General features: G+C 45.4%; 1 protein-coding gene across 3 annotated transcripts in view; it reads left to right on the top strand.

Annotated features, from left to right (window-relative positions):
* epha3 (eph receptor A3) overlaps positions 1-13683 on the top strand; it is a 186956-nt gene that overhangs the window by 86150 nt on the left and 87123 nt on the right. For all 3 annotated transcript variants that reach the window (XM_046366478.1, XM_046366487.1, XM_046366469.1), the window contains exon 4: positions 11283-11438. In XM_046366478.1, coding sequence (XP_046222434.1) covers positions 11283-11438 — 156 coding nt within the window. The remainder of the gene's footprint in view (positions 1-11282; positions 11439-13683) is intronic.

The raw sequence follows: 13683 nt of genomic DNA on the forward strand, positions 1-13683 counted from the left end.
ATACTGCTTACTGGGTGGTTATCCCATTATACTGCTTACTGGGTGGCTATCCCATTATAATGCTTACTGGGTGGTTATCCCATTATACTGCTTACTGGGTGGTTATCCCATTATACTGCTTACTGGGTGGTTATCCCATTATAATGCTGACTGGGTGGTTATCCCATTATACAGCTGACTGGGTGGTTATCCCATGATACAGCTGACTGGGTGGTTATCCCATTATAATGCTGACTGGGTGGTTATCCCGTTATAATGCTGACTGGGTGGTTATCCCATTATACAGCTGACTGGGTGGTTATCCCATTATACAGCTGACTGGGTGGTTATCCCATTATAATGCTGACTGGGTGGTTATCCCATTATAATGCTGACTGGGTGGTTATCCCATTATACAGCTGACTGTTTGGTTATCCCATTATAATGCTGACTGGGTGGTTATCCCATTATAATGCTGACTGGGTGGTTATCACCTTATAATGCTGACTGGGTGGTTATCCCATTATACTGCTGACTGGGTGGTTATCCCATTATACTGCTGACTGGGTGGCTATCCCATTATAATGCTTACTGGGTGGTTATCCCATTATACTGCTTACTGGGTGGTTATCCCATTATACTGCTTACTGGGTGGTTATCCCATTATAATGCTGACTGGGTGGTTGTCCCATTATACAGCTGACTGGGTGGTTATCCCATGATACAGCTGACTGGGTGGTTATCCCATTATAATGCTGACTGGGTGGTTATCCCATTATACTGCTGACTGGGTGGCTATCCCATTATAATGCTGACTGGGTGGTTATCCCATTATAATGCTGACTGGGTGGTTATCCCATTATAATGCTGACTGGGTGGTTATCCCATTATAATGCTGACTGGGTGGTTATCCCATTATACTGCTGACTGGGTGGTTATCCCATTATACTGCTGACTGGGTGGCTATCCCATTATAATGCTTACTGGGTGGTTATCCCATTATACTGCTTACTGGGTGGTTATCCCATTATACTGCTTACTGGGTGGTTATCCCATTATACTGCTTACTGGGTGGCTATCCCATTATAATGCTTACTGGGTGGTTATCCCATTATACTGCTTACTGGGTGGTTATCCCATTATACTGCTTACTGGGTGGTTATCCCATTATACTGCTTACTGGGTGGTTATCCCATTATAATGCTGACTGGGTGGTTATCCCATTATACAGCTGACTGGGTGGTTATCCCATGATACAGCTGACTGGGTGGTTATCCCATTATAATGCTGACTGGGTGGTTATCCCGTTATAATGCTGACTGGGTGGTTATCCCATTATACAGCTGACTGGGTGGTTATCCCATTATACAGCTGACTGGGTGGTTATCCCATTATAATGCTGACTGGGTGGTTATCCCATTATAATGCTGACTGGGTGGTTATCCCATTATACAGCTGACTGTTTGGTTATCCCATTATAATGCTGACTGGGTGGTTATCCCATTATAATGCTGACTGGGTGGTTATCACCTTATAATGCTGACTGGGTGGTTATCCCATTATACTGCTGACTGGGTGGTTATCCCATTATACTGCTGACTGGGTGGCTATCCCATTATAATGCTTACTGGGTGGTTATCCCATTATACTGCTTACTGGGTGGTTATCCCATTATACTGCTTACTGGGTGGTTATCCCATTATAATGCTGACTGGGTGGTTGTCCCATTATACAGCTGACTGGGTGGTTATCCCATGATACAGCTGACTGGGTGGTTATCCCATTATAATGCTGACTGGGTGGTTATCCCATTATACAGCTGACTGGGTGGTTATCCCATTATAATGCTGACTGGGTGGTTATCCCATGATACAGCTGACTGGGTGGTTATCCCATTATAATGCTGACTGGGTGGTTATCCCATTATAATGCTGACTGGGTGGTTATCCCGTTATAATGCTGACTGGGTGGTTATCCCATTATACAGCTGACTGGGTGGTTATCCCATTATACAGCTGACTGGGTGGTTATCCCATTATAATGCTGACTGGGTGGTCATCCCATTATACTACTTACTGGGTGGTTATCCCATTATACTGCTGACTGGGTGGTTATCCCATTATACAGCTGACTGGGTGGTTATCCCATGATACAGCTGACTGGGTGGTTATCCCATTATACTGCTGACTGGGTGGCTATCCCATTATAATGCTGACTGGGTGGTTATCCCATTATAATGCTGACTGGGTGGTTATCCCATTATAATGCTGACTGGGTGGTTATCCCATTATAATGCTGACTGGGTGGTTATCCCATTATACTGCTGACTGGGTGGTTATCCCATTATACTGCTGACTGGGTGGCTATCCCATTATAATGCTTACTGGGTGGTTATCCCATTATACTGCTTACTGGGTGGTTATCCCATTATACTGCTTACTGGGTGGTTATCCCATTATACTGCTTACTGGGTGGCTATCCCATTATAATGCTTACTGGGTGGTTATCCCATTATACTGCTTACTGGGTGGTTATCCCATTATACTGCTTACTGGGTGGTTATCCCATTATAATGCTGACTGGGTGGTTATCCCATTATACAGCTGACTGGGTGGTTATCCCATGATACAGCTGACTGGGTGGTTATCCCATTATAATGCTGACTGGGTGGTTATCCCGTTATAATGCTGACTGGGTGGTTATCCCATTATACAGCTGACTGGGTGGTTATCCCATTATACAGCTGACTGGGTGGTTATCCCATTATAATGCTGACTGGGTGGTTATCCCATTATAATGCTGACTGGGTGGTTATCCCATTATACAGCTGACTGTTTGGTTATCCCATTATAATGCTGACTGGGTGGTTATCCCATTATAATGCTGACTGGGTGGTTATCACCTTATAATGCTGACTGGGTGGTTATCCCATTATACTGCTGACTGGGTGGTTATCCCATTATACTGCTGACTGGGTGGCTATCCCATTATAATGCTTACTGGGTGGTTATCCCATTATACTGCTTACTGGGTGGTTATCCCATTATACTGCTTACTGGGTGGTTATCCCATTATAATGCTGACTGGGTGGTTGTCCCATTATACAGCTGACTGGGTGGTTATCCCATGATACAGCTGACTGGGTGGTTATCCCATTATAATGCTGACTGGGTGGTTATCCCATTATACTGCTGACTGGGTGGCTATCCCATTATAATGCTGACTGGGTGGTTATCCCATTATAATGCTGACTGGGTGGTTATCCCATTATAATGCTGACTGGGTGGTTATCCCATTATAATGCTGACTGGGTGGTTATCCCATTATACTGCTGACTGGGTGGTTATCCCATTATACTGCTGACTGGGTGGCTATCCCATTATAATGCTTACTGGGTGGTTATCCCATTATACTGCTTACTGGGTGGTTATCCCATTATACTGCTTACTGGGTGGTTATCCCATTATACTGCTTACTGGGTGGCTATCCCATTATAATGCTTACTGGGTGGTTATCCCATTATACTGCTTACTGGGTGGTTATCCCATTATACTGCTTACTGGGTGGTTATCCCATTATACTGCTTACTGGGTGGTTATCCCATTATAATGCTGACTGGGTGGTTATCCCATTATACAGCTGACTGGGTGGTTATCCCATGATACAGCTGACTGGGTGGTTATCCCATTATAATGCTGACTGGGTGGTTATCCCGTTATAATGCTGACTGGGTGGTTATCCCATTATACAGCTGACTGGGTGGTTATCCCATTATACAGCTGACTGGGTGGTTATCCCATTATAATGCTGACTGGGTGGTTATCCCATTATAATGCTGACTGGGTGGTTATCCCATTATACAGCTGACTGTTTGGTTATCCCATTATAATGCTGACTGGGTGGTTATCCCATTATAATGCTGACTGGGTGGTTATCACCTTATAATGCTGACTGGGTGGTTATCCCATTATACTGCTGACTGGGTGGTTATCCCATTATACTGCTTACTGGGTGGTTATCCCATTATAATGCTGACTGGGTGGTTATCCCATTATAATGCTGACTGGGTGGTTATCCCATTATACAGCTGACTGGGTGGTTATCCCATGATACAGCTGACTGGGTGGTTATCCCATTATAATGCTGACTGGGTGGTTATCCCGTTATAATGCTGACTGGGTGGTTATCCCATTATACAGCTGACTGGGTGGTTATCCCATTATACAGCTGACTGGGTGGTTATCCCATTATAATGCTGACTGGGTGGTTATCCCATTATACAGCTGACTGGGTGGTTATCCCATTATACAGCTGACTGGGTGGTTATCCCATTATAATGCTGACTGGGTGGTTATCCCATTATAATGCTGACTGGGTGGTTATCCCATTATACAGCTGACTGTTTGGTTATCCCATTATAATGCTGACTGGGTGGTTATCCCATTATAATGCTGACTGGGTGGTTATCACCTTATAATGCTGACTGGGTGGTTATCCCATTATACTGCTGACTGGGTGGTTATCCCATTATACTGCTTACTGGGTGGTTATCCCATTATACTGCTTACTGGGTGGTTATCCCATTATAATGCTGACTGGGTGGTTATCCCATTATACAGCTGACTGGGTGGTTATCCCATGATACAGCTGACTGGGTGGTTATCCCATTATAATGCTGACTGGGTGGTTATCCCGTTATAATGCTGACTGGGTGGTTATCCCATTATACAGCTGACTGGGTGGTTATCCCATTATACAGCTGACTGGGTGGTTATCCCATTATAATGCTGACTGGGTGGTTATCCCATTATAATGCTGACTGGGTGGTTATCCCATTATACAGCTGACTGTTTGGTTATCCCATTATAATGCTGACTGGGTGGTTATCCCATTATAATGCTGACTGGGTGGTTATCACCTTATAATGCTGACTGGGTGGTTATCCCATTATACTGCTTACTGGGTGGTTATCCCATTATACTGCTTACTGGGTGGTTATCCCATTATAATGCTGACTGGGTGGTTATCCCATTATACAGCTGACTGGGTGGTTATCCCATGATACAGCTGACTGGGTGGTTATCCCATTATAATGCTGACTGGGTGGTTATCCCGTTATAATGCTGACTGGGTGGTTATCCCATTATACAGCTGACTGGGTGGTTATCCCATTATACAGCTGACTGGGTGGTTATCCCATTATAATGCTGACTGGGTGGTTATCCCATTATAATGCTGACTGGGTGGTTATCCCATTATACAGCTGACTGTTTGGTTATCCCATTATAATGCTGACTGGGTGGTTATCCCATTATAATGCTGACTGGGTGGTTATCACCTTATAATGCTGACTGGGTGGTTATCCCATTATACTGCTGACTGGGTGGTTATCCCATTATACTGCTGACTGGGTGGCTATCCCATTATAATGCTTACTGGGTGGTTATCCCATTATACTGCTTACTGGGTGGTTATCCCATTATACTGCTTACTGGGTGGTTATCCCATTATAATGCTGACTGGGTGGTTGTCCCATTATACAGCTGACTGGGTGGTTATCCCATGATACAGCTGACTGGGTGGTTATCCCATTATAATGCTGACTGGGTGGTTATCCCATTATACAGCTGACTGGGTGGTTATCCCATTATAATGCTGACTGGGTGGTTATCCCATGATACAGCTGACTGGGTGGTTATCCCATTATAATGCTGACTGGGTGGTTATCCCATTATAATGCTGACTGGGTGGTTATCCCGTTATAATGCTGACTGGGTGGTTATCCCATTATACAGCTGACTGGGTGGTTATCCCATTATACAGCTGACTGGGTGGTTATCCCATTATAATGCTGACTGGGTGGTCATCCCATTATACAGCTGACTGGGTGGTTATCCCATTATACTGCTGACTGGGTGGCTATGCCATTATAATGCTGACTGGGTGGTTATCCCATTATAATGCTGACTGGGTGGTTATCCCATTATAATGCTGACTGGGTGGTTATCCCATTATACAGCTGACTGTTTGGTTATCCCATTATAATGCTGACTGGGTGGTTATCCCATTATAATGCTGACTGGGTGGTTATCACCTTATAATGCTGACTGGGTGGTTATCCCATTATACTGCTGACTGGGTGGTTATCCCATTATACTGCTGACTGGGTGGCTATCCCATTATAATGCTTACTGGGTGGTTATCCCATTATACTGCTTACTGGGTGGTTATCCCATTATACTGCTTACTGGGTGGTTATCCCATTATACTGCTTACTGGGTGGTTATCCCATTATAATGCTGACTGGGTGGTTGTCCCATTATACAGCTGACTGGGTGGTTATCCCATGATACAGCTGACTGGGTGGTTATCCCATTATACTGCTTACTGGGTGGTTATCCCATTATAATGCTGACTGGGTGGTTATCCTATTATACAGCTGACTGGGTGGTTATCCCATGATACAGCTGACTGGGTGGTTATCCCATTATACTGCTGACTGGGTGGCTATCCCATTATAATGCTGACTGGGTGGTTATCCCATTATAATGCTGACTGGGTGGTTATCCCATTATAATGCTGACTGGGTGGTTATCCCATTATAATGCTGACTGGGTGGTTATCCCATTATACTGCTGACTGGGTGGCTATCCCATTATAATGCTTACTGGGTGGTTATCCCATTATACTGCTTACTGGGTGGTTATCCCATTATACTGCTTACTGGGTGGTTATCCCATTATAATGCTGACTGGGTGGTTATCCCATTATACAGCTGACTGGGTGGTTATCCCATTATACTGCTGACTGGGTGGCTATCCCATTATAATGCTGACTGGGTGGTTATCCCATTATAATGCTGACTGGGTGGTTATCCCATTATACTGCTTACTGGGTGGTTATCCCATTATAATGCTGACTGGGTGGTTATCCCATTATACAGCTGACTGGGTGGTTATCCCATGATACAGCTGACTGGGTGGTTATCCCATTATACTGCTGACTGGGTGGCTATCCCATTATAATGCTGACTGGGTGGTTATCCCATTATAATGCTGACTGGGTGGTTATCCCATTATAATGCTGACTGGGTGGTTATCCCATTATAATGCTGACTGGGTGGTTATCCCATTATACTGCTGACTGGGTGGTTATCCCATTATACTGCTGACTGGGTGGCTATCCCATTATAATGCTTACTGGGTGGTTATCCCATTATACTGCTTACTGGGTGGTTATCCCATTATACTGCTTACTGGGTGGTTATCCCATTATACAGCTGACTGGGTGGTTATCCCATTATAATGCTGACTGGGTGGTTATCCCATTATAATGCTGACTGGGTGGTTATCCCATTATACAGCTGACTGGGTGGTTATCCCATTATACTGCTGACTGGGTGGCTATCCCATTATAATGCTGACTGGGTGGTTATCCCATTATAATGCTGACTGGGTGGTTATCCCATTATACAGCTGACTGTTTGGTTATCCCATTATAATGCTGACTGGGTGGTTATCCCATTATAATGCTGACTGGGTGGTTATCACCTTATAATGCTGACTGGGTGGTTATCCCATTATACTGCTGACTGGGTGGTTATCCCATTATACTGCTGACTGGGTGGCTATCCCATTATAATGCTGACTGGGTGGTTGTCCCATTATACAGCTGACTGGGTGGTTATCCCATGATACAGCTGACTGGGTGGTTATCCCATTATAATGCTGACTGGGTGGTTATCCCATTATACAGCTGATTGGGTGGTATACCATTATAATGCTGACTGGGTGGTTATCCCATTATAATGCTGACTGGGTGGTTATCCCATTATACAGCTGACTGGGTGGTTATCCCATTATAATGCTTACTGGGTGGTTATCCCATTATACTGCTTACTGGGTGGTTATCCCATTATACTGCTTACTGGGTGGTTATCCCATTATACTGCTTACTGGGTGGTTATCCCATTATAATGCTGACTGGGTGGTTGTCCCATTATACAGCTGACTGGGTGGTTATCCCATGATACAGCTGACTGGGTGGTTATCCCATTATACTGCTTACTGGGTGGTTATCCCATTATAATGCTGACTGGGTGGTTATCCCATTATACAGCTGACTGGGTGGTTATCCCATGATACAGCTGACTGGGTGGTTATCCCATTATACTGCTGACTGGGTGGCTATCCCATTATAATGCTGACTGGGTGGTTATCCCATTATAATGCTGACTGGGTGGTTATCCCATTATAATGCTGACTGGGTGGTTATCCCATTATAATGCTGACTGGGTGGTTATCCCATTATACTGCTGACTGGGTGGTTATCCCATTATACTGCTGACTGGGTGGCTATCCCATTATAATGCTTACTGGGTGGTTATCCCATTATACTGCTTACTGGGTGGTTATCCCATTATACTGCTTACTGGGTGGTTATCCCATTATACTGCTTACTGGGTGGTTATCCCATTATAATGCTGACTGGGTGGTTATCCCATTATACAGCTGACTGGGTGGTTATCCCATGATACAGCTGACTGGGTGGTTATCCCATTATAATGCTGACTGGGTGGTTATCCCGTTATAATGCTGACTGGGTGGTTATCCCATTATACAGCTGACTGGGTGGTTATCCCATTATACAGCTGACTGGGTGGTTATCCCATTATAATGCTGACTGGGTGGTTATCCCATTATAATGCTGACTGGGTGGTTATCCCATTATACAGCTGACTGTTTGGTTATCCCATTATAATGCTGACTGGGTGGTTATCCCATTATAATGCTGACTGGGTGGTTATCACCTTATAATGCTGACTGGGTGGTTATCCCATTATACTGCTGACTGGGTGGTTATCCCATTATACTGCTGACTGGGTGGCTATCCCATTATAATGCTTACTGGGTGGTTATCCCATTATACTGCTTACTGGGTGGTTATCCCATTATACTGCTTACTGGGTGGTTATCCCATTATACTGCTTACTGGGTGGTTATCCCATTATAATGCTGACTGGGTGGTTGTCCCATTATACAGCTGACTGGGTGGTTATCCCATGATACAGCTGACTGGGTGGTTATCCCATTATAATGCTGACTGGGTGGTTATCCCATTATACAGCTGACTGGGTGGTTATCCCATTATAATGCTGACTGGGTGGTTATCCTATGATACAGCTGACTGGGTGGTTATCCCATTATAATGCTGACTGGGTGGTTATCCCATTATAATGCTGACTGGGTGGTTATCCCGTTATAATGCTGACTGGGTGGTTATCCCATTATACAGCTGACTGGGTGGTTATCCCATTATACAGCTGACTGGGTGGTTATCCCATTATAATGCTGACTGGGTGGTCATCCCATTATACAGCTGACTGGGTGGTTATCCCATTATACTGCTGACTGGGTGGCTATGCCATTATAATGCTGACTGGGTGGTTATCCCATTATAATGCTGACTGGGTGGTTATCCCATTATAATGCTGACTGGGTGGTTATCCCATTATACAGCTGACTGTTTGGTTATCCCATTATAATGCTGACTGGGTGGTTATCCCATTATAATGCTGACTGGGTGGTTATCACCTTATAATGCTGACTGGGGGACATTTCTACTCCTCTGTATTTGTTACTGTTATGTCCAGAAGCAGCTACTGTATATCTGTACTAAGTGCTGCCTGCTGATTCTCTAAAAGAATAACATTACAGAAGTGTAATACACACACACACTTAACCCTTATAGAGTCTTGGCTGGAAAGTGGACTTAAACGTCTCTGAGTGAATCTGCTCGCTGACTTTAAAGCATTGCTCAGCATGGATCAGATGACAATTATAAGATCTGAAATAAGAGAGGAGGAGAGCGGGATATGTTGGTGATTTGGTCATTCTCCCCTTTCATTAGGAGTAGAACAGGATCATGGTGAATAGTGTAGTTACTGAGCCCCCCCTCCTTTTCAACAGCTTCATTTACATCATTCATACTGGGTCATGGATGGGTCTGGGAGAGAGGCACTGTTATCATGTTCTATTCTTCTCCTCCATTACCCCCACTATAGATTTACAGTGTGTGTGTGGTTGTGTGGTTGTAGAGGTGGGTTCATACTCACGGTCATCAGAGAAGATTAAAGTCATTCATCTAGCCTGTACAGTAATGAAAGGTTTGATTGGAAAAAAACAAAGTGTCATCACCCCCCCCCCCCAAATCTCCCGTCTTTCGTCCTCCTCCTGTTGACCTCTCTCTCTCTCTCACCACGTGTCTTTCATTCTATATTTTTCTAGTAATTAATTATACCTTTATGGATATGATTTGATCTATTGTCGTGACATTTTTCATTTCTCTATGGAATGTTATTGTTATTGTCAATTCTGCTATATATACTCACCACATCTCTCTCTCACCCCCTCCCTCTCCTTCTCTCTCACCCCCTCCCTCTCCTTCTCTCTCACCCTCTCCTTCTCCCTCTCCCCTCCCTCTCCTTCTCTCTCTTCCCCTCCCTCTCCTCTCTCTTCCCCCTCTCCTTCTCTCTCTCCCCCTCCCTCTCCTTCTCTCCCCCCCCTCCCTCTCCTTTTCTCTCTCCCCCTCCCTCTCATTCTCTCTTTCCCCCTCCCTCTCCTTCTCTCTCTTCCCCTCCCCTCCCTCTCCTTCTCTCTCTCCCCCTCCCTCTCCTTCTCTCTCCCTCTCCCCCTCCCTCTCCTTCTCTCTCTCCCCCCGTTCCCTCCCTCTCTTTCTCTCACTCCCCCTCTCCTTCTCTCTCTCCCCCTCCCTCTCCTTCTCGCTCCCCCTCCCTCTCCTTCTCTCTCTCTCTCCCCCTCCCTCTCTCTCCCCCTCCCCTTCTCTCTCTCCCCCTCCCTCTCTCTCTCCCCCTCCCTCTTTCTCCCCCTCCCTCTCTCTCCCCCTCCCTCTATCTCTCCCCCTCCCTCTCTCTCTCCCCCTCCCTCTCTCTCTCTCCCCCACCCTCTTCCTCTCTCCCCCTCCCTCTCTCTCCCCTCCCCTTCTCTCTCTCCCCCTCCCTCTTCCTCTCTCCCCCTCCCGCTCTCTCTCCCCCTCCCCTTCTCTCTCTCCCCCTCCCTCTCTCTCTCTCCCTCCCTCTCTCTCTCCCCCTCCCTCTCTCTCTCCCCCTCCCTCTCTCTCTCCCCCACCCTCTTCCTCTCTCCCCCTCCCTCTCTCTCCCCCTCCCCTTCTCTCTCTCCCCCCCTCTCTCTCTCCCCTCTCTCTCCCCCTCCTCTTCTCTCTCTCCCCCTCCCTCTCTCTCCCCCTCCCTCTCTCTCTCCTCCTCCCTCTTCCTCTCTCTCCAGCATGCAGAGCAGGGTTCTATAAGTCTCTGCTGGGTAACGTCCAGTGTTCTAAGTGTCCACCCCACAGCTTCACCCATCATGAGGGAGCTCTACACTGTGGCTGTGAGAAAAACTACTTCCGTGCTGATGGAGACCCGCCATCTATGGCCTGCACACGTAAGTCTGTGTGTTTGTGTTTGTTAGTGTAAGTTTGTGTGTGTGTGTGTGTGTGTGTGTGTGTGTGTGTGTGTGTGTGTGTGTGTGTGTGTGTGTGTGTGTGTGTGTGTGTGTGTGTGTGTGTGTGTGTGTGAGTGAGTGAGTGAGTGAGTGAGTGAGTGAGTGAGTGAGTGAGTGAGTGAGTGAGTGAGTGAGTGAGTGAGTGAGTGAGAGCCAAAAAGAGTTTACTCTATTGGTATATTCTCTCAAAAAATTTCACCCACTGTGTCTCTGAGGACAACATCTCTCTCTCTCGCTCTTTTTCTCTCTCGTCATCATTCCTCTCTCTCTCTCTCTTTCTCTCTCTGAGCTGTATCCGGATGGTTTACAGAAGCAGATGGCCGTATCCTAAACTACATTACCCATAGATCACTGCCCTGGAATCCTTGCTGTCCTATTAAACCAGCAGCAGCAGCCATGTCTGTAGTCCCTGGGGGGAGTTCAGAACAACCACAGCATACCCGTATTTCCAGATTCCTCATACTGATCTGGTAGAGGTCTGTTTTACAGTCCTAAAACCTTTATAGATTAAGGTAATGAGTAGGAGTCTGGAAAGGAAGGTCAAGATTGGACAGGAACATATATTTACACCAGTATGACTGTATGAACTCCACCCACTGCTCCACTGATCATATTACATCTGGTGCTCTATACCTCTATACATGACACACCCTATGTAGCAGCCTGAGGTTGGAGACTGATGTGAAACCCAGATCTCTGGTGTCATTAGTGTTATGTTCAGGCAGCTAGATGAGTGTTGTGAATGTGCAGTAGAGTGGAGTCAAGGAACTAGAACAGTATAGTACTGTAGAGTTTACTGTATCCACCATCTGAACCCCAACACCATAGACTAACAAACAAACCAACAAGGCTTTCTATTGTCAAAATCAATCCTCCTCACCCTATCTCCTCCCTCGTTCCAATTCTTTACAGTGGATCTCATCAGTGGTTCTGGTTAGTTCCCGGTGTAATGACTTCCATAGGTCTGATATTAAAGTCTGGAAATATTCAGAGAATCTGTTCACAGTAAAACCTGCCATTTCCATCTGTCAGAGAGAGTTTGAGGTTTGGCCTTAGTCCGTGTCCTTGCTTTCTCCATTCTCCCTCCCTGTGACTGGTGACTGAACTGAATCTTCTGCCCAAAGAGAGAGACTGCTGTCACTCCATCACACACACAGATTGAAGTATATATTACAGGGTTCCTGAACTGCCGGCCCGCGGGATGAATTTGGCCCAAATCAGCTCCAAGTTATTTTAATTTAGGAAATCTGTTTTAAAGTATTCCCACGCCTAACAGACAGATATACAGTGCATTCGAACGTTCAACATTTTGTTATATTACAGCCTTATTATACAATTGATTAAATTGTCCCCCCACCCTGATAAATCTACACACAATACCCCATAATGACAAAGCAAATACAGGTTTTTAGAAATGTTTGCAAAAAAAACAACGACAAAAATATATATATATTTATATATACTGTATATATAAAAAAAGACATTTGCATAAGTATTCAGACCTTTTACTCAGTACTTTGTTGAAGCATCCTTGGCTGCGATTACAGCCTCAAGTCTTCTTGGGTATAACGCTACAAGCTTGGCACACCTATTTTTGGGGAGTTTCTCCCATTCTTCTCTGCAGATCCTCTCAAACTCAGTCAGGTTGAATGGGGAGCGTCACTCACAGCTATTTTCAGGTCTCTCCACAGATGTTCGATTGGTTTCAAGTCCGGGCTCTGGCTGTGCCACTCAATGACATTCAGAAACTTGTCCCGAAGCCACTCCTGCGTTGTCTTAGCTGTATGTTTAGGGTCATTGTCTTGTTGGAAGGTGAATCTTTGCCCAGTCTGAGGTCCTGAGCGCTTTGGAGCAGATTTTCCTTAAGGATCAAATCAAATCAAATGTATTTATATAGCCCTTCGTACATCAGCTGATATCTCAAAGTGCTGTACAGAAACCCAGCCTAAAACCCCAAACAGCAAGCAATGCAGGTCTAGAAGCACAGTGGCTAGGAAAAACTCCCTAGAAAGGCCAAAACCTAGGAAGAAACCTAGAGAGGAACCAGGATATGTGGGGTAGCCAGTCCTCTTCTGGCTGTGCCGGATGGAGATTATAACAGAACATGGCCAAGATGTTCAAATGTTCATAAATGACCAGCATGGTCCAATAATAATAAGGCAGAACAGTTGAAACTGGAGCAACA

Source organism: Oncorhynchus gorbuscha, linkage group LG01 (assembly GCF_021184085.1).
Source record: "Oncorhynchus gorbuscha isolate QuinsamMale2020 ecotype Even-year linkage group LG01, OgorEven_v1.0, whole genome shotgun sequence".
Lineage (NCBI taxonomy): Eukaryota > Metazoa > Chordata > Actinopteri > Salmoniformes > Salmonidae > Oncorhynchus > Oncorhynchus gorbuscha.